The sequence below is a fragment of the Chinchilla lanigera genome, unplaced genomic scaffold (genome assembly GCF_000276665.1).
Source record: "Chinchilla lanigera isolate Chin_1 unplaced genomic scaffold, ChiLan1.0 scaffold00064, whole genome shotgun sequence".
Taxonomy (NCBI): domain Eukaryota; kingdom Metazoa; phylum Chordata; class Mammalia; order Rodentia; family Chinchillidae; genus Chinchilla; species Chinchilla lanigera.
Window position 1 is genome coordinate 13,512,918 of NW_004955465.1, and position 24,585 is coordinate 13,537,502.

Below are 24,585 nucleotides of genomic sequence, written 5' to 3' on the forward strand. Positions count from 1 at the left end.
CCCCAGCCCCACAAATAATTTATAGAGCAAAATAAAAGACAGACAATAGGAAACAGGGAGATAGATGTTTTGCAAATGGGAAGGGGACCGAGAGATAGAGGCAGGAGGGGACATAAAAAGAATGAAGATGTGTTATGTCCATGTGCCAACTCCCCATGAGGAGTGTAATCATTACGTACTGCAAACATGTTCTGAAAAGAATTTTAAAAGAATACTGAATCAGCCTCCGTGGAATTCATGAATTTAGATTTTGACTCCTTGCTTCCCAAAGAGAACTGGGTAAGAAAATCACCCCCAGTATTGCAGGGGAAACATTAAAAGGCACAGGGAACACACACTGCAAAGGGTTTTGGGCCTTGATGTGCCTTCCCCTCCCAGTCAGCAGGAGTCACAGGCCTTCCAAAGCACTCTCTTCATTGCTCCCTTCACATCCTTGTTCCGCAGGGTATATATGAGGGGGTTGATCATGGGTGTGATGATGGTGTAGAAGAGAGAGATGAACTTGCCCTGATTCTGAGCAGACCTGTTATTCGGCTGGAAGTAGGTATAGATGGCAGTGCCATAGAACAAGGAGACCACAGTGAGGTGCGAGCCACACGTCCCAAAAGCTTTTCTCTGTCCTGCTGCTGATTTAATTCCAAAGACTGTCCTGAGAATCTGGCTGTAGGAGAGGATGATCAGTGATACAGGTATAAGAAGGATGATGAAACTGACAACAAAGAGCTCAGATTCATTTGCGCTCGTGTCCACACAAGCAAGCCTGAGCAACGGAGGGATCTCGCAGAGGAAATGGTCTAGCTTATTTCTTCCACAGAGTGGCAAAAGGAATATGAGCACTGTCTGCAGTAAGGAGTTGGCAAAACCTATGAGCCACGAAGCAGATGCCATGAGGGCGCAGAGACGGAGGTGCATGATGACCGTGTAGTGGAGGGGCCTGCAGACGGCTGCATAGCGGTCCAAAGCCATCACCCCGAGAAGAAGGCACTCGGTACATCCCAAGCCCAAAGAGATGTACAGCTGGAACACACAGCCACCATAGGAGATGGATTTGTCTGCCCCACTGAGATTAACCAGGAGCTGTGGGACGATGCTGGTAGTGTAACACAGGTCCAGGAAGCTGAGGTTGGAGAGGAAAAAGTACATAGGAGTGTGCAGATGCGCATCCAGGTGCGACAACACAATAATGGCTGTGTTCCCCAGCAAGGTGAAGACATAGAAGATCAATAGAACCACAAAGAGGACGAGCTCCAGATGAGGCCTGTCTGAGAAACCCAGCAGGATGAATCCACTGAAAGAACTTCCATTTCGCTGGTCCATCCTTCATTAGCACGTTTCCTGTCAATATCAAGCATTCAGCAAAATTTAAAGGTGAACTCTGTCACACGCCTAAGATATAGCCACAGGATTTTATATGCAACTGTGTTAATAAATAATGTATTTATTGAGACCAACGTGCCCTGTATTCATTTTGTTCACATTACTACAAAGAGTAATATCGTTAGCATTTCATATAATAAAAATATCTGGGAGGCTCATGCAAGAAGGTCGCAAGCTGGAGCCCAGCCTGGGCAAACTGATGACTTAGCAAGACCTTGTCTCAGAATGAAAAATAAAAAGGGATGGGTATGCAGCTCCGTGTGAGATCCCTGGCTCCAATCCCCAGTGCGCGTGCGCGCACACACACTCACTCACAAATCATGGACCTTGTGTTGCATCAGTCATAGATACAAAAGGTCTGCTTCAGATTTAGCTGAATATGATTTAAAATACTATAAGAATATGTGCATATTTTAGAGAAAATTGTCAAGGCAAAACAGTGACAAGTCAGAAAGAATAAGGCAAGAGAGATGGGGGAGAGGTTATTTTAAGTACATAATATCATAATTCTACATAGTCGAGTTTGTACTTACTTCACATGCAATAGAATGTAACAAGATATTCTCCAGAGTACATTCAGAAATAGGCATTTATGACCTAGAATGTACTTATAAAAGGATTAAATTACATTTCAAATATCAACACTACTGAGTATACACATTTTGGAAGAACTGCCTCTCTACCTGACATGTTATTTTCAAAAAGCTACCCTTACTTTTTTGCAAGATAGTAAAACAATTTCACGCTTAGTTAGACAAAGTTGAAATTTACTGCATTTGTCATTCAAATATAGGGCATAATTTTTGCCCTGAAGGTGCCAGAATTGTCATACCAACTTAATAACTGAAAATTCACTGGCTATGCATGGTCACTGGAAAGTAGAATTCTAAAATCCAGTGGCTAGTACTTACCTTTGTTGATTTGGTCTTCACACATTACCAATAATTGGAGTGAGTGACATTCCTGAAAGAGGCAAGATTGCTCATTGTCAACATTCTAATCAGAATAAACATCTTTGAATGTTATCCAGTTGTGTCATCTATACAAAGTGTAATGCTTCATATCACTCCCCGCAATAAATAACTACAGTGCATGGAGGTAAAGACAGGTACATTGTCAGAGCAGTAACACATCAGTGATATATAATGTGAAACTTTAATGAAGGAGATTAATTTTATATATAAACTTTTCTGCACACTGTCTTGGAGAGTCCTTTGTACTGTACTAAGCACATCACCATCTCTAATGTCAGTCAATCATCATTTTAACCAGGTATTCATTACTGTGCAAATCAGGCCCCATACCAGAGAACAAAGAATTCAGTTCCATCACAATCAAATGGAGAAACATAGTATATCCTTAATTATTAGAAGGCTTTTAAAATATGAATCAGGCTTGGGTGGTAGACCCACTGGTATATCAAATAAAATAAATGTTAATAAAATCCAAATAAGGGAAAAGAAAAGGTGTAGTGCAATAAGAGTTAGAAGTAGAGAAACACCACTGTGAAATATTTGTCACTGCCATAAATGCCTTTCTTGTCCCATAATATAATTGCCAGGAAAAGTTAACCAAAAAATGTTATGTTTGGAAATGTAAAAGTATACATGATAAAACTCTAATCCATCTTGTATGAGAAGGAATAACACAGGATGGATCTATGTCCGTTCAACCTTGAAAGGAAGGTGCAGAAGAATATTATTTTACAGTTTGAAAAAATTAATAAAAATTTGTATCAATTTTTAAACATATCAAATAAGGAAACATTCATCAAAGTGGAGGGCAATATAAAATGTTAAATAAATCCAAGGATAAGCACAAGTATAATCATGCACCATTATAATAAATAATTGTATATCTGAACAATCCCATATCAAAACACATCGAGAAGGCCTTTGGTCAAAGACAAAAGGCTAATGAGATATGTTGTACAAACTATTTGCAGCTTTACAGGATAATATACATTAATTAAAATGAATGCTAAATGTCACCTCTCCAACAAGCATAAAGTGCATGTAATTTTAGGTTCAAAAATAAAATGATGTCAGGCAAAGGAGATGCCTATGATGAAAGAAAAGAGAATGTGACTGCCTCTCCATGTCACAGTTGCCTCCAGGGCCAGAAGCCACACCACGAGGTAGGTAGGACACTAATGTCACATTCTGTCTTGTCATTTGCAAAAATTATCATCTTTGCAACTGTGGAACAATTGTCCTTCTGTAATAGTGCGCATGGGAAAGGTCTAACTGCAGGACAGGCTCCCTGTTGACTCCCAGCTGTGTTCTGCCATCAGTCACCATGTTCGTTGTTCAACATCCTTCTCTCCATAAGATACCTGCACCACCACAGAGACGATCCTCCAAGAGAAGGAGCTAGGTTGAAGGAGACACTGTATTTTATTTCCTTCCGATGCATTTAAAGAACTGTATGACTTACCTGGGACTCATCATGTACACTTAGATAAGTACTAATGATAAATGCAATAAGAAAGATTGATTCAGATTAACAACGTATATAAATGATAACAACTGTAAACATCAGACATATTAATCTTAGGTGTAGAAACAAAAAAAGAGTGTCTCTAGTCATCCTCACCATTTAGCATAGAATAGGAAGTTTTTCTTATCAAAATTACACATAAATAATTACTTTGGATACAAAAAATACATCACTGGAAATGTCACAAAGCAGGGATGACATATATATATATATGTCATATATAAAATTTAGTTAAAATAAAATAAATTCTATAAAACAAGAATGGGATTCTATGTAAAAATTACAATAAAAAATAATATAATGGAAAAAATAGTATAATGAGAAACCACATCTGATAAGGTCACAAATTTACAATAATTAAAAGAACAGATATGAACTGAAAAAGGTTAAATACTTAGTACTGGCACATATAAGTAGAGATAGGGACTTATAATTAACAATAATTATACAACACTGACAAGGTTATTAAAATTGTAATGAAAGAACAAATATTTCAATAAAACTATATATAAATATATATCTATATATTTAATAACTATATAAATATATATAACTATAATCTGTAGACTACATATTTTAAATACAAAAGACTCCAAGATAATATCTATATTTAATATATTTCAAATTACACAACATTTTCTGATATATTCAACATTCAATCTTGGCTCTGTCCAACTCTTGAGTTAATCCTGAAAGAGTTCTGACAAAATTCCTGCAAACGTGGGACTTCGTCTAGATCACTATTTCTTTAATAATGTTTCTGTTCCATAGGTCTGAATGGAAACAGGTATGCTAGGACTGTCCCCTGCTGTCCACAGAGACATATAAATGAGGGATAAATGGATCTATTACTGTACTAAAAATGACAGGTCTAAGGAAAATAGAAAAAAAAATGATGTAATTTCACAGAATGAGGAGAAAAGAAGAAAGAATGGAATGGTGAACCACAATACTATTACACACACACACACATAAAATTATTCAATTTTACCACTAAAACACATATTTTATTGCGCTGCATATGTCAGCATTTAAATTATTTTCCATGTGTATTTACTAAGGTATAGCGAATATACTGTAATAGGACAAAATATCTAGGAATGAATAATTGTCTTCTAAAATCAAAAATAAAATTTAATTCTTCTACTTGGTAAATTTGTGTAGTCTGTTTCTTTTGCCAGTTGATGTAGAGGTGAGCCAACTTAGCTCATTTCTTCAAGAACAATTGCACCTGAAAATTAATTTGCCAGTTACTAGAGCAACACAGAGACAAAATTCTATTCCACTCACTCTATTGACCTTGTCTGTGAGTCTTCAGTGATTTCCCTAGGAGGTGTGGATCCCAAACTCATTCCCAATCTCTGTCTTTAATACAATGATGCTAGAGGTCAGAATTTGTAATCTGGAATCAGGAAGCAACTTGCACAGTCCATGATTACCCAGAATCCCTTAAACAAGTGAAGAGTTTCTCATGATAACCACATATCTTCTTATGACACTGGAGTCCTGCATTCTGCTCCTGGGTGGAAGAAGATGAAGAAAGGCAAATTTAAACTCTGGGCATCATTTCCTGAATATAGTGACCTGGTTATATGATGCAGAGCCCTTTATGGAACAGAGAGAGGATGGTATGAAACTGCCCTGGGACTGGCTGGCACACAGGAATAACTAGCCTGTTTATCTGGCTGAAGTCTTCTGGGAACGTACGTCCTCTACCTTTAATTAGCTGACGCCTTCACACTGTCCACAAATTCTCTGGGAAATGGATATCAAGGAGAATGACAGAGGATATCTGCTCTGCCTATCATACGATTTCATGCTTGACAGAAGATGGTAACTCCCAACACCCTCTCAGTGACCATGGCCCAGGGCTCTGAGTGGCTTAGATATTATATGAAAAAAAAAAAAAAACATATTTTTTATGGAAAAAATATTCTTTCTAACAATTGCAATATATATATATATACATATATATATATAATTTCATATGTATAAACATATATATAATTTCATTTGATTCTTTTTTTCACTACTGGAGATTAAACCCAAGGACTTCATACTGAGCTACATCCTCAACCATTTTTTAGGTCTCACCAAGTTAGCTCAAACTTGTGATCCTCCTGCCTCAGCACCCCAGAATTCTAGGATTACAGATGTGCACCACCACCCCAAGCTCAGTTACCTAAATTTAAATGTAAATATGTAAACAGAATTTCTCAGTTAATTCTTTTAATAACCTACTTGTGAGGGATCATAGAGTAATATTCACACACAATCTAATCTTTTAAGATAAACATAATGGTAGGCAAACAGCATTTTTACTACTAAACATCTTATGTGGCTAAGAAAAAAATGCAAACCCACTATATCATTGTCTATGTCATCCAAAGGCTTTGATGGTCTGTTTAAACAGTAAAAATTTAAATTATTTATTTTTAAATAAAACTTACTTAATTTGTGTAATATAAACTTTGTATTTAAGTTCTGGATGATTTCAAGCTTAACAGGATAGTTATAAACAATTCTTTTTTAAAATGGAAGAAAATTGTGGAGTTTTGTCACTGAAGTAAAATTTGAGGATCAGTTCATTTATTTTCCAAGTAACTTATCTTTATTTGATTGTGAAGGCAAAAGGCAGCATAAATAACACCTAACTTTGGACAAGCTTTAGCCCTGGATATCAAAAGCAATTTCAAAGAAGAAGAAAAAGTCCTCCAGACTGAAACTTATTTCACTTTAAGGCAACAGACATATGCCAACTGGCAGTATAAGCAAGACAGCTCTTTAGGTTTGAAGCGTCTAAGTTTTTATTAGTTACACAGGCATAGAAAGCATCTGGAATTAACTTCCCTTCCACCAGCAACCACTTCCCTTATATCCATAAGTTCTAAGTCTATTACAAGGGGCAACTTAGAAATATTAGCAGTGCTGAACATCATCTTAGATTAGAACTTTCTCAGTTATCTCCCTACTAGTTAATATTAATCATCATATTGAGAAGGAGGTATAGCAAAAAACAACACTGCACTGAGTGGACAGAGGAGGGAGGAAATTATACTGTAATAACAAATTTATAAAAACCTTATAGTAGAAGTTAAAAATCAGTCAATAGTCTGTAACTCTATTGAGAGAGAATATTCTCATGCTGCATGCCACATAGTTAGACTGCTAAGTTTAGTTAGCCTTGACTGCCTGCATCCAGCTGCTTCTTCCAAAAAGCTGGCTAGGTCAACCTGACCACATCCAGCTATAGTATCTGCGTTTTTCTACTTAAAATATGTATATATCCAGTTTTATTTTGGTTTGCTTCAAGGACTTTATACTTTATTCCCAGAACAGATTGGCCCCAGTCAAGGACACATTCAACTCTATCTGCTCTGCTCAGACCCCCTCCCACCCAGAATGTTCCTGTATAATGATAAATAATTCCTTTCAAGTAAACTTGCTTAATACAAGTCTGCCTGACAACATATGACTTGATTCTTATAATTCCTGTAACCAATCATGTAATAACAAGCTATCAGCTTTGTACTACCTGCTTGCAAACTGTATTTAAACTGAACTCAATACTGACTTGGTGCTGATGATTTGGAACTGGTTCCCATCAGTCTGCTAGCATGACATTAAAATTGCCTTCCAGAACTCCCAAATGTAGAACATTTTCCTTTTGACCCTGTATTTTTCCTGCAACAATACCAGCTGGGAACTCTTCCTTTCCCACTTCACCCTTGCTACTGTTGATTGTATTGGCAAAAGCATGTGGATAATTAGTTTGGCATTAGCTACTAATGCTGATTGACAATTATGACCCAGAGTAGATATACTCTCTGAAGTGACTCCTGTCACATCAGGAGACATGTAAAAGAATGATAGCCACCACATTGTTTTTATTAAATGATGACGGAAACAATCTAAATGCCCATCAACAATAATACAGGTAAGTGATGGCACATTCACACAACAGAGTACTATCTAACAACAAATATAAATGACCTACAACTACATAAAGTGAAACAGCTGCCCTTGACACAAAATGATGAGCAAATGATACAAACTTCTCTACCTAAAGAGAAGTTCAAAAACAGGTAATGTCAACAATGTTTTTGTAAATGCAACTGGCAAAATTATAGTCAAAACTAAAAAAAAAAAAAAAAAATCAGAAGACAATTACAGTGAAGTGAAGATTGTGGGGAATAAGAGGAATACAATTAGGAAGAGGCTATCAGAGGTACTACTGAAGTTCTCTGTAGTATTTGCTTTATTTATTTATTTATTTATTTATTTTTTGTACCAGAGATTGAACTCAGGACCTCACACTTGGGTATTTGCTTTTAAGTTATCCTTTAAAGTGAAGAAATGTTTATACAGCCTATGTCAGGCTTCCCTCACATAATATCACACACTGAATGCTTTAAACAATGAACATCTCACCATAGCAATGCTAATGGCTGGAATTCCAGAATGACTAGGTTTGGATAAGGCCTCACAAGATCCCTTGGCTGGTGTACACAGAAAACATCTTTCCTGTCATTGCTTTTTTATAAGGGCATTAACTTCATTTCTAGGGCCCCAGCCTCGTGACTGCATCTAACCCTAACTACCTATCAAACACACCACTCCAAATACCATCACACTGGGGGGTAGGCTTCCAACATATGAAAGGGGAGCAAAAACATTCAGACTGTAGCCCAGGTGAGAAAGAGCCAATACACTGGGAGATATAAGAACAACACATAGGACAGTATCATAGCCAAATAGTGTTCCTATGGCTATCTGAGACAGCAGCTAACATTACCCTTATACTCTCATGTGTTGTCTAATTTTTCTATTAGAGTCCTTGGCATATTAATTGCAGCTGTTTTAAATTCACAGTCTAATAATTCTAACATCCACATCAAATCTTAAACTGGTTCCTATACTTGTTCAGTCTTTTCAAACTGTGTTTTTGCCTTTTAGTATGCCTTGTAATATTTGTTGAAAGCCAGACAGGCTGTACTGAGTAACAGACACTCTGGTGAATAGGTCTTACTAGTATGGTGGTTGACTGTGACAGTAGGGAAAGCATTCGGTGGACCTGTGATTAGATCTTTTTCTTGTGGTGAACTTATGTCTAGACTATAAACTCTACAGTGCTTCTTAGTGTTGTTTATTTTCACCCATTTACATGGTACAGGTTGGCTAGAGGGGACTGAGTTTGGTACATCCCTTCTCCCACATGGGAGGCTAAATCAGGCTGGAGTTGGGTTAAGCTTTAATGACATTCCAAGAGGTTAGGCACCTGTTTTTCCTAAGGATAGGCCTTGACTCAAAGAGTGCAAATTCCTCTCATATTTTGAAAGAGTTACTTTCCCCTTCCCTCTGCCAGAAGCACCAGGGAATTTTCTCTAACATTTGTTGTGAGAACTAAGTAGGACCCCTGGCATAAAACCTACAGAAGTGGAGTTTTCTTATCCCGCAGTCACTGAAGCCCTTGGAGTGCTTATCTCTCAGGTTTGTCTACTCCAAGCCTCCAGCAATTAATCAATTATAGTTCAGTCTTTTCTGCCCTGATATCTTCAATTACCTCCCCCTCAATTACCCCATCATTAAATATTCAGGGCCTCAAGCCTTGGTCTTAGGTTTCCTTTTTTTCTCTGAAATCTGTGCCCACATGATCTCCGTTCTCAAGCCTACAGATACCTCTATATGCAATAACTTCTAAATTTATATTTATAATCAAGATTATTTTATAGTCTCCCAGAGGCTCAGTTAAATTTATCTTTGCCAAGGTTTTCCCAGAGCTTAAGGAAAAGAGAATATGAGAGATGATCTGGACAGAATAAAGAGGAGCAGAGTAGGGAAGAAAAGTGGGCTTGAAGTTGAGGTTACATTATTAACTTTGCCCCCTCTATGGAGGGACTGGATGTTCAGTCACATGTATCCTCCTGAAATATGCTTTAGACATCCCAACCTACATTTATCATAAGAAGATAAAGATGAAACAATCAGCAAGATGTGATGGCACATTCTTGTAATCCCAGTATTCTGGGGTCCAAAGCAGAAGGCTCACAAGTCCAAACCCAGCATGAGAAACCTGGCAACTTTGCAAGACCCTGTCTCAAAATAAAAAACATTAAAAAGTCTGGGGATGTAGCTCAGAGCAAAGACCTTGGGTTCAATTCCACAAAGAGAAAGGAATTCCTCTACCAACTCCATCCCTCATGGGTTCTATTTTCACTCAATGGGTTATTAAGTGTCCCACACTTGCAGGTTGTGTGAGAGCCTAGGCAAAGATCCTCTACCATGGTGCTGCACCATTAGAATTACATTACACCTGGAGCAATACAAGATATGGTGCTACATGATGACAAGCTCAAAGAAGTACTCTCTGCAGTAATAGCTGCAGTAAGAGAATGTAAGGGCTCAATAATTTGCAGGTATCCACAAGAGGTTTGTGAAACAATCTACCCCATAATCACTAAGTATTGGGTTGTCTTAGTTACTTTTCTCTCATTACTGGGACAAAATACCTGACGCCCAAAATTAAGGAAAGAAAGGTTTATTTAGCTTACAGTTTGTGGAGGTTTCAGTCCCTACTGGGCTGGTTCCAAGTGAGTGGCACATGGCAGAGAGCAAGCATTCATGGCAGCAGAACACAGCAAAAACAGCAAGAGCAAAAGGGAGGAATAGCGGCAGGCAGCCTCTTTCCCTCCCTTACATTGTATGCAAACTACCCGCCCCAGGGTGGGTGTAGCTATCAGGTTAAATAACCCTTAGTTATTGCAGGCTGATTAGGCCCGCAATCTCCCGAGTGAGTGGACAGTGAAGGCTTAAATAAATGAAACAATGGAAATGATTTCAGGGATCCAGGAGGGACTAACTCTCATACAGCTTCGATATTTTCTGAGTTTAGCCAAAGACTTCTCTGGGTGGCCCATATTTATTTGGTTTTCAAAGAAAGGAGGATACTCAAGAAAATGCAGGAATCTCACAGGACCTTGGGAAAATTTTCCCAAATAGTAAATTATGTCAGTCAGGAGAACTACCTTATCTTTAGGTTGGTATTTATTGTAGGAGTGTGGAGCCTACAGCTGCAGTCTCCTTGTAGTTAATTGGGGTTACAGCCAAATGTCCTCAGCTGAGACCTCATCTTGTCCTTTGAGGAGTCACAGATTTACAGGCCAATACAGGCCTCAGGGTGACCAGGGACTCACAGAGGTTTACTTACTATGAGTACCCTGCCCATCCCCACACAAGGTGCCTAAGCTTCAGACAACTCACAAGTAAACACGGTAAGCCAATTGGTTAATATTAAACCAGTTCAGAGCCACTTTGTAGTGGTCTCCAACATGTAGCACTCACACCCATAATCCCAGCACTGGATCATGGATCAACCACAAATCCTAGAAGCCCACCCCATGACTGCATGAGGATTTGGGGGGACATGCAGATACAAACAATAACATGGTATAGTAATATCCCTCAGTTTGTGGGCTGATTAGGTGCACAATCTCCCAAATGAGTGTATGGCAAAGGCTAAATAAAAAAAGCCAAATGAAATGATTTCAGGGCTCCAGGAGGGTCAAAACCCTCTCACAGAATTTGAGATTCTCTCGGCGCTAAGACCATGACCTTCTCTGGGTGGCCTGTATTTATTTAGTTATCAGAAGAAGGAAGGGGAGTATTCAAGAAGGGTAGAACTACTCAAGGACTTCTCCAAATAAGGTATTAAATTAATCCACCCAGGAGTGAGATGCCTGAGGCTATAGTCTTTATCTAGTTGAGTGTCCTTGGCTGTGATCTTGTCTTACCCGTTGAGGTTTTCCACCTTCATCCTCCATTACAGGCTTTAGTACGGATTAGTGACTCACAGAGGTTCACTTACTATGAGTCCACTGCCCATCTTCAGACAAGAAGCCTAAGCCTTGGACAGACTCACAAGTAAGTATGAAAAGCCCATTGGGTAATTTAAATCCTGCACAGGACTGCTTCATAGTGCTCTCCATCAACTAAGTCCATCCCTTTATGTCCAAATCATGACATTCCCTTTCCAGATGGCTGCCAGCACAATCTCCAAACATATTCATGCATAAGAGTTTGTAAAAATGTCACTATCTCATCGCAGCAGCTATTCAAAAACTGCATGTGCAAAGATTTCCTCTCCCAAGAGCTCAGCTGTCACTTTTGTCCATTTACATTGCTTGCCTGGGGAGGCAGCAGACACTCATTTTCAAGGGAACTGTGCTTTTACATCTCATGGTTGCTGTAACTCCACACTCTTTCTATGGCTCCCAGAAAGACTACTCCTTAGCTCCATGTGTAGCAGCAATGTAGATCTATATCGTGATAAAGATTGGTTTTCCCCACTAGCATATTAACACCTTCCTTTGCCTGCTGCTCTGCTGGCTTGAGCAGCACAGAATGGCTAGGTGACAGTAGCAACATCAAGTTTGGTGAAATTCTCACTCTGTTCTCTGATGAAAACACTCTCCCACTTAACAGGACCTCAGCTCCAGCAAAGCCTACATTCACAGGGATGAGGGGCTCAAGTTCCAAAGCAGTTCATTAGAAGTAATGGTTAAAAGAATCTTTTAACCAATCTTTTAACCAATCATCCTTAGTTGATTGCAAAAGTGGCCACAATTCTGCCTTCCTCTTTTTGCACTTTGCTATGTGACTTGGAAGGGTCTTCTATCAAAAAGCAGATGCTTTCCCCCAACCCTTTAAACTAGATTGGCCTTGTGACTCACACTGGCCAACAGAACACAGTGGAAGTGATGGTGTTTGAGACCTAACCTAGTAGATCTTAACCTACTGCATGTTAAACCTAAACTGGAGGTCCTTCCTCACTTTTCCCCCTACTCCCTCCCTCCCCCTTCCATTCTCCCTCCCCGTTTCTTTCCCTCCCCAACTCCCCTTCTCCCTTACCTCTCTCTCTCCCTAGTTGTCCTTCTCTCCACTAAATCTGCCTCTACCATAAGCCAGGACCCTCCTATTGGAAGATGAGACACACATCAAACAGACATAGCCAACCTGGCTGCTGCCAACCTAGGCCAGTCAGCCCCAAACAAACCCTTTAGTGAGCTTTAGGCATCTGCTAAGACCAGAAGAGCTACTCAGCTGTGTCTAGCCCGAATTTCTGACTCATAATTGTGGGGTAAATAAATGTTTGGTATTTTAAGCCACTAGTTTTGCAATAGTTTGTTGTACAGGGAAAAAAAGACTACTAAGTCCCTACATTATAGCCCTGAGGACATGTCATCATAAACTAGCCATTTTTTCATGCTTCATCCTGGAGTAGACCATCCCCAAACTCCCGGGTATTCACCCCAAGCTAACACATTGGGATAGAACACATGGTAAGACTGGTAAATCCTGACAATATGCCCATTGTCTCATCTTCTTTGCCACTACGTGGATCTTTTGACTGCAACACAGATAATCAGGCATTAGGGTAGTATTGCTAGCAGAATGCTTCAACCAGAGAAGACAAACCTGTGTTTAGAGAATTGGCCAAATCTACAGAGGAAGAAATAATTCCGCTTAGGAAGAGCTATTTGTTATTGGCTTAACATTCACTGTTTAAGAGCTTCTTAGGAGATGGAGCAGGAGAGGTGTTATAATCCTGCCTGGAAGCCTGTGAACAAACCTTCAGGTCTTTCAATTTCTTGAATCTCCCCGGAGAACTGTCTGCCAGTTCATTATCTTTATGGCTGCAACTGGGAAACCCACAAAGGGGTGAAGTAATTATTTCTGGAGTCAGAGGAGCTTTGTCAGAATCAGGGTCCCAAGGGCTACAGGGAACCTTTTAAATTTTAGTGTTCTCACTGCTCCAGGTATATCCTCCTCAAGAATCATCCCTTCCCTCAACCTTATACATCCTGCAGAAAGGGAAACATTCTTCCATGTTTCCCATTACTTCTGAGTTTCCCATTACTTCAAGAAGTCTCTGCAAACTAAATTTCCTGCGCAGAAAGCCCTGTGACCAGCACCAGTAAGTTCATGGGAAGTATACAGGTCTAAAGAGAGACAGGAAGGTGTGTCTTTCAAATAAGACACAATCAGGCTCCACTGCAGGCCCCCAAGTGTCATCTAACACACAATAGGTGCCTGATAACCACTTGTGGAATGAATTAAAGATGCCCCTCTCTGAAGGTATGAAATCCCTGAGGCAGTCGTGAGTTAGTAAAAGGTGGGCTAGATTTCAAGTAAAGAACTTTTCATCCAAATCCTGCTAAACTCAATGTCTACATAGTGAGATTGATGTACATTATAGGGTTGTGAAGATTAACAAACTATGAAGACAGTGTGGCATAGAGAACTCAATGCTAGTAACTCTTTTCCATTTCTCTTAGTGACTTTTAAAGTTTTATTACACAGTTACACAATTCACTCAGCTGATTTCATGTACTTATTGTTTTATCACATTTCCAACAGCAAAATCATTTTAGCTTATGGAAAATTGAGTAGACGTGTCTTTAATGTCAACACTACTGCTACCACTTGCATGCACTGACATGGGTGAATAAGTACGATTTTGTATCAGAGGACTATAAACATAAACTATGGCAAGTGGTGACAGCCAAGATTCCTGTTGTGCTGATGCAGGATGTGGAGGTGGAGGACAGCCAGAAAAGGGGCCTTCCAGGGAGGACTTTAAATATCTTCATTTTTTCTGCCTCCTGCAAAGATCATAGTTTGCTCTCCCCTTCATCTATGGCCATTTGATAATTTCATAATGAAAATCTTGTCCTCTGTGATGTCCACAGGAAGTTCTCAGATGAATCCCTGATCTCTAGACTCAAGCACCATGGCCTTCACCAGTCTGTACGTAAGCATGGAAGGCCTCTCTTCTACTCTGTCTTACTCAGTGAAAAAGTGGGCCCAACAGGGTCACTGCATTTCCTTTATATTTCACTCCCAGACTCTGCATTCCTCTTGCTTTACACACCTGATGGGTCGGGGTGAAGAACCAACTATAAAGTCATATGTGGTTTTGTCTCACATTCTTGGGCATCCAGTCATTCCACCTCCAAAATCAGTCCGATTTCCTAAGTGAATATAGTTCGTTGTTTATAAAACTGATTTTCCCTACTGAGAGTAGAATAAGATTTAGTGTCTGTCTTTTGCAAATTCTTACAGGCAGAAAGGAGCCATGAAAACAAACAAAAAAAACTGTGTAATATAAGGCTTAGAGTAAAAGTCACTATAAAATATTCATTGAGGGAACATATTTATATCAAGTAATATCAAAAAAGCTTCCTAAATCTTTAATAAGTATATTCATTCATTCATTCATTCAACAAATATATACTGAGTATCTGTGATATGCTGGGTGCTATCCTATGCATGAAGTAGTTTTCTAAAAAAGACAAATTACCTTCTCTTATAGATTTTACATTTTTCTGATGCAGATGAGAAATAAATAAAAAATTGAAGAGGGAGACAAGACCCCTACAATGATGAGTTATACGAAGGCAAAAACAGAACAATTTTATAAAGAATGCCTTAAGGGAAGTCTTAAATAGCATGGACAGAGAATTTTAAAGGGAGAGAGTCATATAGATATAAAATTTCAGTGTTTGTAGAAAATTCTTAGGGTGAAGAATTGATCATAGCAAGACATAAGGCTAAAGAAATTATGTAGAGCCTTGTATGCCATGATAAAGAATTTGGAATTTGAGTTGAAGTTTTTTTAATTGAAGAATATGTTTTTGGAAGGAAAGTGGGGAAATTCTGGTTTTAGAAGGGTAATTCTTCAGGAAGCATGATGGAACGATTACAAGGGAAAACACTATGAGAAAGAAGAGAGATTAGTTTATTGTAATTATCCAGATGATGGAGAGGGAGTCAGAGCCTGCCTGGATTAGCCAGCTCACAAGGGAGGGGGGCCACCTCCAGAGCCAAGACTCTCTAGCATCTTTTCTCCTCCATGCAGTCCTCTGTTCAGCTACTCTCTCATTTGTACATGTAAATGCCTACTTACTTATTTTCAGTGAGAACATGTTTTTCCTCCACTATCTAATTCTAAGTTTGTCACATCAAGGACTCTTACGTTGTGCTTTACACAGTGCCAAGAAATGGAGTAACCAAACTAATCATGACATTTTATACATATGGACCACTTCTTTTATAGTTAAAATATTACGAAAGCATCGAGAATCTTTTAAGTCTGCTCTTCTGTCTTGACAATCTTTTCCATGTATTCTCCTTCAGTCTTATCTGCGTGTATTATACAACAGCATGTCTCATAGAAATTTGTAAATGTTTTTCAGATGTTTACAGTTCATGTAAACTATTTTGGAGGTTTAACTTTTTACATTTTTCAAGCAAATTAATTTTTTTATTTTAAATTTTAACCAGATAAGGTAATTTATACTCATCATACGTGTCCTAAGTGGTAGGTGTCTGACTAGTTTCCAAACAGGATGGTTCATACGGTATGAACAAATATTTGGAAAAACTTCATTTCACTCTCAGTGTTTGGGATGGAGCCACTTAGTACGTGAGACTCATGAATGTGTTCCCATAGACAGCAGACAGGTAACTACGCACAACACAGAGTATGCAAACGCTGGTGTCCACACCAAGAGCAGAAAAAGAATCTCTGCCTACTGAGAAGAGGTATGTACGGATCCCACGGCAATGGCGGATGACATGAGGTTTCAGGAAGGGGGATGGATGTAGACAACTGATGAGATGGACAGGCATACCAAGGCTCAGTGAGGTTGGGGAATGGCATCAGAGAGGAGACAGGATGGCCTACGAAGAGACCACTTGGCAAATGAGTCTAAGAATAGGTGAATATGCAAAACATACCAAGGGAAATTTTTTTTAGCAAGGGAAATCTAATCTCATTTTCTGGGTCTTCACGCAGATATACCTAAGCAATGGAACAGGAAAACCAAACCAGTGTCTCTGAATTTCTTCTCCTGGGCTTCTCGAACTGGCTAGGACAGCAGGCACTTCTCTTTGTACTTTTCCTGTGTCTTTATTTAACTGGGCTTTTTGGAAACTTGCTCATTTTGCTGGCCATTGGCTCAGACCATCGCCTCCACACACCCATGTATTTTTTTCTTGCTAATCTGTCCTTCGTTGACCTCTGCCTTCCTTCAGCTACAGTCCCCAAGATGCTAGTGAACATCCAAACCCAGACTCAAACCATCTCCTACCCTGGATGCCTGGCTCAGATGTATTTCTGTATGATGTTTGCCAACATGGACAATTTTCTTCTCACGGTGATGGCATATGACCGCTATGTAGCGATCTGTCACCCTCTGCATTACTCCACCATTATGAGCCCGCACCTCTGCGCCTCTCTGGTGGCCATACCTTGGGTCATTTCAATTTTGAATCCTCTCTTACATACTCTCATGATGGCTCGTCTGCACTTCTGCTCTGACAATATCATCCACCATTTCTTCTGTGACATCAACTCTCTCCTTCCTCTCTCCTGTTCAGACACTAGTCTGAATCAGTTGCTGGTTCTGGCTGTGGTGGGGCTTATCTTTATGGTTCCTTCAGCGTGCATCCTGGCATCCTACAGTCACATCGTCTCTGCCGTGATGAAAGTTCCTTCTGCCCGAGGAAAACTCAAGGCTTTCTCCACCTGTGGGTCTCACCTTGCCTTGGTTATTCTTTTCTATGGAGCAATCACAGGGGTCTATATGACCCCTTCATCCAACCATTCAACTGAAAAAGACTCAGCTGCATCAGTAGTTTTCATGGTCGTAGCCCCTGTGTTGAATCCTTTTATTTATAGCCTAAGGAATAATGAGCTGAAAGGGGCTTTAAAAAAGACCCTAGGTCACCACAAAATCTTTTCACAATGAGTTTAACAAGAGGAAAACTCTAATGAGATCATTGTTTTTATTGTCAATTACAAAGCTGCTATTAACAACCTAATTATATTTGTCACTGACCAGAGTTTGCTGCACATTCAAGAAGTGACATAATCACTGATCTTATCCACCAGAGTCCCCCAAGATTCTATAGACGTAGACAAATATTTACTATCTCAGGTCTCTGAAAAACCACAATAAATATGGTATCAACATTTTAATATATCACAAAGATACCACATAAGACCCAGAACAGCATGCAAATATACCACAGAATGTAGAGTGGAGCACTTCCCCAGGATGGTTCTCTTTCTAGGAAACCATGTTGTCATGCATGAAAAACACTATGGAATAAAAGCACCATGTTATAAACAGCTCAGACCACATCTCCAATGTGAAGTCAGAAGGAGAAGATATGATTTAGAAGTTAAGCAAAGCTGCAAGGAAAAGACAGTACTTATTCTATGCCTTGAGTGTGGATCAGTTTTACATCAGGATGATGAAAACATTCAAAACACAGCAGGAAAATTGATAGTTTAGGAGTGTATCATTATCCATTGATAAAAGTAAGGAATACATTATCATTTTTACTCTAGTCTTTTGTACTTATTCACATCTTATGGTTTGATGTGTGCATTTCCCAGAACCTGTCTTCACTCTCTTGTGTAAAAAGCAGAACTTACATGTATATCGGGATTGTGCCAGGCTATGAAGAATGCCTAAAAAACTTTTTTGGGTGATGGGACAGTTCAGATAGGGTCACATTATATAGTTCACAATGGTCTTGAACTCACTTTGTAGCCCAGGCTGGACTTGAACTCAAAGAGGTCCTCCTGCCTCAGCCTCCCTAGTGCTGGGATTACAGGTGTGCGCCACCAGCCCCAACACTAAAAAGCATATTAATTATCATGTTGACACTTAAAACTCCATACTTGTTATTTGCTCTGGAACATGCACAGTTACCTATATGAGAAAGCGTATCTGAGACTTGATTTGTAGCTCATACCTGATTTCATTGGTACCCAATGTTCCCCAGAGCCCTGATGGTATACATTTTTCTGTATGTCATATATCCTATATTTTGTCACACCACCAAAACTATCTCTTGAAACTCTGTGAAAAATATGCTCAATTATTTTCATGTGATGTGATAAATGAAAATCAGAACCAGAGATAAAAAGAGCTGCAGACTTTGTGAAAACACCAATAAGGATGGAGAACCAAGCTCAGGGGCCTACATTCAGACCAGAACCAAAACAACATCTGAAACCATCTTAGGGATTGACTGAAGACACTGTCAATGAACAGTGGGTATTGCAGCTTGCCCCATGGCTTCTGGGTGCTCCAAACACTGGATGCCTATGACTAGCCTGCAGCCACTGCTAACCTATAAATTCACATTTGTGCCACTGCCACCATCGAGAGATTTTCTAGTGCCTCTAGTTCTTTGTAATACCTACACTAAATTCAAACAATAGGCACACCTGAGTGATCACACATGGAACACATACCCTTGCCCCAAGTACAAGGAAAACGGAAAGAATATGTCAAATTTTTGCCTGTAATGAAGAGCAGGGATCTGTGCCTCCCAGGTCCTTCTTCAGAACTGAAGACATATTTCCATAGTTGCTGGGAATGCTGCTGGTTGGTAGCCCTCTGACAGCTCTCATTAATTGTTCATTGTAAAAGAAAATATTAATAAACACCATATTCAAATTAACCATTTTTGTTCATCAAAAGAACCACAACAAATGCAAAAACAAAGTGCTACATTTAGGAGAAATGTTTGTAACACATAAAACCAACAAAAACATGGTATCCAGAATATGTACTCATACAAACCATTAAGAAAAAGTTTAAAGAATAGAAAAATGGGCAAAAAATAGCAGTTATATTACAGTAAACACAATGGCAATAAATATTAAAAGATGTCCAATCTCTTGGAGTTATATAAAGGCCATATTTTATGCCCATTCAATTGGAAAAAGTTTAAAAGTCTACCAAACCAGTTGTTAAAGAGAGTATGTATAAACATACTCTCTTAAGCATGGATGATGGGAGAATAAACTTTGGAAAATAGTTTGACATTATTTTACAATGTTTGACATTTATATACCATACATCCAGTAATTATATCCCTGAAACTCTTATGCATGTACAAGAGGATTCATAGACACATTGTTTGTAACTTCTGAAAAGTGGAAATAATCTAAATGCCCATTCATTTGACAAACATTTATTGAGAGATTTCATGGTAAGCCCTATTCTAAATCCTGGCAGAGAGTAGTGAACAAAACAGACAAGAACCATGATTTTAAAGCTCTTATACTGTAGCCTAGGAGAAAAGCAACATAATGAATAAATTGCATAGTATTAGAAAATGTTATAGAGGGCAGAATACATAGCTCAATGACAGAGCCCTTGCTTAGCATGCATGAGGAACTGAATTCCAACCTCAGGACTGGAGAGGGGGAGGGGATAGGGACAGGTGCCAAGATAAATCTTATGGAGGAGATACAACTTGGGCAAAAATTTGAAAGGAGAGAATTAGAATACCTTGAGCAAACAACCGGAACCTTGATCCTACACAATAATATTTCTTGCATATTCCAGACAATAAATTCCATTGGGATGGAGCAGAATGAGCAAATGGAAAAGATTGTATGTATAATCTTACACTAGATTATACAAAGTAAAATTTATACAGCATTTTATAGGCCATGCTAAGGATTTGGGGTTTTATCTTTAATGAAATGGGGAGCTTCTGAAGGTTTTAAACTGAAGGTTTGTGATAGAATTTATGCTTAAACAGTATCATTGGATCCACTCTATTGAGAATAAAATGTGGCCAATTCAAGTGAAAGCAAAGGGAGCACTGAAATTGTTGCAGTAATCCCAAAGACGGATTATGGTCTACTAGTCCATTTTTGGAACAATGAACAAATGCAGTGCTGTATTCATAACTGGAATGTTATACACTACTGATAATTTTAACTAAACAATGTGAATAAATCTTTATAACATATTGTTGACAGAAAAGAAACAAACACAGGTTACATACAGCATGATGACTTCTAGATTAGAGACAACCAAAATTAAACCATACATTATTTGGCCATGTATATATATCCAATAGAATTGTTTTCTAAAAAAAAAAAAAAAATCAAGGGAACAACGAACAAATTTTATGAGAGTGGTTACATGCAGAAGAGGTACAAAAAGGAGACTTGACAAAGAGTAGCTGTAAACGTAAATTACTATCAATCTATAGTTCTTACAGATTGGATACTGTAAAGTATTGATGGTTTAGGGCCATGCACACTCCAAAGGTTATGATTAACACCATTAATCCAGGCGTTATGTTCAACCCCATTTTGTATATGTGAGTTCTGCCAGGGTAGGAGGACTGACAAAAAAACTCGAGAAACAGGGTTGCACTGGGGCGCAGATTTTGCAGCCCAGGTGAAGTTTGTTTAACATCCCTGCTACGTGGACTACAGTTTCATCACCTCAAAGTAAAGTCGAGGCTGAGGAAGCAGGGGGACACAACAGTGCCAAACGTACTACCACACGAAGAAAATAAAAGACGCGTCCGCCTCTTCATCCTCCCATTGGAAGCGTCCGGCCGGAACCAGCTCCATGAGAGAGGCGGAGCCACTCGGTGCTTCCACCGGAAGTGTCCGACCGGAATCAGCCCCGTGGGAAAGGTGCAGCTTGTGGTCCGGGTGACCGGCCCTGCGTCCCCCTGCAAACATCCAGGCCCTTTCGTGGCCCCTTCAGGATACAGCGTCCTCGCGGCACCTGAACCCTGGGCCTCAGAAGAACCCAGCAGAAAGGAGGCGCCACCTTCGGCACTGGCTGGCTTTCGCGCCCGCCCGTCTCGGGAGAGTAAGGCCGGCTGCAGGCGCGCGTCACGCCATCGCGGAGGGCTGGGGGCGGGGCTCGGGGGCGCCGGGCGCTGGTCCTGGGGTCTCGGGGGACTGGAGCGGGCGCCCCGGCAGTGTGGTGAACACGTTACTGGTGAACACATAAGACGGATGAAAAATTACTGGGCTATTGGGTGGAGGAAAAAGATGTCAGTTTGACCCGAGAAAGAGAGACTGTGCTTGACTGTTCTTTTTAGTTTGAGAAAAAAATATATGCTTCTGAGAACGTTCTGAACTTTGCAACACCTGCTTGCTGAAACCGATAGGTTCCGCTTTCTGCCCTTGCAAAAAATGTTTTCACCTGCGCCAAGCAGGATGTGGTTTTCCAGCTTAAAAGCTGAAGCATTCTTGGGTTCGGGGCTGCTCAGCATCTCCCTGCGTGGAGACCAGACTGACAGCCGCCCGCCCGGCTAATAAGGGCTCTTAAATTCCAATTTGGATTCTGGTCTCGGTTCTTTATTCAGAGTAACCCATTACAGGCAGGGGCGATTGCTTTACCGTAACACCACTGTCCCCTGTTCACACAGCTAGCATATCGTGTTTTCCGCGTGCTGGGGCCGCAGTGAAACTTCAATAATCAAAACATGGGCTGAGCTATAAAATCAGGAAGGCAGATAAGGAATTATTGGCGCAGTAGAAAACCTACTGGACTTTTGGGCAAGGAGCCAGTTACACTGACTCAACATGTGGTCTTCAGGAAGAGTTCCCTTATTCTATTATTTAAGAGATTTATATGTAATCCTCATTCTTCATTCTAAATAACTGTAACAATCCTAGCTCCACATTCTGAATAGGTAACTTTAACAGTCCAAGCTTGTGTTTTTCTCTACTTCTATGAGTGCAACAGCCTCTCTTCATATCGCAGTCTATCGCAGAGATGAAAAATACCTTAATCTCCACAGGAAGTGTTCAGCAGGTCATTCTTTCTACTCAGCTTTCACTGGCTTCCTTATACCTAAAATATGAACTCTATAAATTGTGGAACCTTGCTTTCTACATGCTTTCTACAACCCCTTCCTTTATAATTCTTTAATAAACCTGCTGAGCTTTTTGCTTTCCCACATCCCATATTCTAACCCTTAACCAATTATTCATATGGTTTGACGCGTGTAATTTCCTACTTCTGTCTACCATTTCCTGGTCAAATTTCACCCTTTCTTCAGAATTTCAATAAGCTCCCCTGACTGATGCAATCAACTGTGCAAGCCCATCCCGTTTTATAAAGCACTTCTATCATTTTTTTCTTTGGCTCTTTGTTTTCTTTACACAATTTAATCACGATTTGTTAATATTTAGCAATGTTTTTAAGTTTAAATAACTTAATCCTGTTTTTGAATTTTAAGTTGTATTGAGGTAAGTCATGTAATCATATTCTATGAAGCAGGTTATTGATGTTTTCATATCCAGTATATGCTCAGTGGTAGAGAATGAAGATTTCTATAATGCGGTCTTTCCTCTTCCTAGAAGTAATTTTTGAGGCCTTAGGAGGCCTTTCCTGAAGAAGGCCCTTCTGGTTTTCTGCTAATAACTTTACCCTTAGATGGCAACAGAATCAAGTACAGCAACAGCTAAGAACTTTCCAATGGATAAAGGACTTCTAGTAGTGGAAGATTTAATTTGGAATCCAGACACTTGCTTACAGAGAAATGATCCTTTCAGGCAGGAGCTCAGTCGACAACTTTTTAGGAAGTTTTGCTACCACAATTCTCCTGAACCCTAAGAGGGCCTGTGCCAGCTCCGAGAGCTCTGCCATCAGTGGCTGAAGCCAGAGACCCTGGCGCAGATCCTGGAGCTGCTGGTGCTGGAGCAGTTCCTGGCTGTGCTGCCTGAGGAGCTGCACGCCCAGGTGCGTGAACTTTACCCAGACACCAGAGAGGAAGCCATGAGCATACTGGAAGATTTGGAGAGAGGCACTGATGAAGCAGTTCCCCAGGTGCACAGGGGTTGGGAGACCTAATCCCTCTGGAGTGTGAGGAGAAGCCTGGGGTTGGGTGTCTGATGAGACTTGCAGGAGTTTAGTGTGTGTTTGTGTCTCTTTTCCTGTTTGGACCATACTACCCTGGTCAACTGATTTGGATTTTATTCTTTCCTCCTCAAAAGAAATTGTCTTTGTTGTTAAATATTTAATTCCAATAGAGATTTTCTTGTAAACCCAAGTACACTTTAATTTTCTCAGGTTCCATCCCACAAACAAGGCTTTGGACAGGGACCCAAAATACTCAGGAAAAGGTTATCGCCTCCTGCACCAGCACTTAATGTCCAGCTTCAGCTAGCAGAGTCCAAAGCCCACTATGGTTCTTCGGAACCCCAGCTCCTCCTGGACTGTGGTAAGAGGTAATGCACCACACACTGTGTGGTACCTGTCACTAAAGAAGTGGGGGAGTGACTCTGCCTTCTCAAAGTATTAGTAACTGTATAGAGAACTGGTTCCTTAAGGTCTTTGGCCAGTTAAGAGGAGAAAAGATAATTTTATATCTTGTCCAAAATATTTGCAAAACACAGATATTGTTGCGTTGTGACCAAATTAAATAAAACTGAATGAATTAAGAAAGTGTCAAAGAAAAAGAAGCATAAGAAAACACGTGGACAGAAACAAGACACATTAGTAGAAAACAACTGCTAGAGAGAGAGAGAGAGGTACATATTGATATGCTCAAATAGGACATGATTCTCAGGTGCATAGACTGTAGTCCACACTGTTGCCTTTTATATTGTACTTTTTTGTCGATATAGCTCTTTTAAGTTTTTGTAGATAACTATACTTCTAGGGACTACATTCATAGAATAGTTGTCTCTGTTTTGAAATTCATCTTTTTCAAAGGTTTATATGGTAGGTGCAGGGTCACCTTAGGTACAAGTGTCTTCTATAATAAACATAAGAAGAAGTTAACTGTTCATTTTTAGTAAATCATCAGGTTCTGCCTTATTCTGGGAACATTTCCTTCTACCCCATAGAATTGAAA

At 39.7% G+C, this 24,585-nt stretch overlaps 3 protein-coding genes across 6 annotated transcripts in view; 2 read left to right on the forward strand and 1 right to left on the reverse strand.

The window, feature by feature from the left end:
* Positions 1 to 204: 204 nt before the first annotated feature.
* Positions 205 to 5,389, reverse strand: LOC102008514 (putative olfactory receptor 2B8). 3 transcript variants are annotated; one of them, XM_013521794.1, is made up of 4 exons: positions 5,167 to 5,389; positions 3,537 to 3,749; positions 2,289 to 2,340; positions 205 to 1,335 (listed from the first exon to the last, which is right to left on the reverse strand). In XM_013521794.1, exon 4 carries the CDS (start codon positions 1,315 to 1,317, stop codon positions 379 to 381), a length of 939 nt encoding a protein of 312 aa, XP_013377248.1. In that variant the 5' UTR covers positions 1,318 to 1,335; positions 2,289 to 2,340; positions 3,537 to 3,749; positions 5,167 to 5,389; the 3' UTR covers positions 205 to 378. The 3 variants fall into 3 exon arrangements, with proteins under 3 accessions (XP_013377248.1, XP_005399012.1, XP_013377249.1); XM_005398955.2 differs by lacking the exon at positions 3,537 to 3,749; XM_013521795.1 differs by lacking the exons at positions 3,537 to 3,749; positions 5,167 to 5,389 and having other exon boundaries at positions 2,289 to 2,399.
* Positions 5,390 to 16,745: 11,356 nt separating this feature from the next.
* Positions 16,746 to 17,687, forward strand: LOC102008833 (olfactory receptor 1F12). Its single transcript, XM_005398956.1, has one exon. The coding sequence runs from the start codon at positions 16,746 to 16,748 to the stop codon at positions 17,685 to 17,687; it is 942 nt and encodes a 313-aa protein (XP_005399013.1).
* Positions 17,688 to 21,397: 3,710 nt separating this feature from the next.
* Positions 21,398 to 24,585, forward strand: part of Zkscan8 (zinc finger with KRAB and SCAN domains 8) — a 38,033-nt gene continuing 34,845 nt past the window's right edge. Inside the window, exons 1-2 of one of the 2 annotated variants that reach the window (XM_013521786.1) lie at positions 21,398 to 21,584; positions 23,799 to 23,956. The gene's annotated coding sequence lies outside the window, so the exon portion shown is untranslated. The remainder of the gene's footprint in view (positions 21,585 to 23,798; positions 23,957 to 24,585) is intronic. The other variant, XM_013521785.1, reaches the window with a different exon arrangement.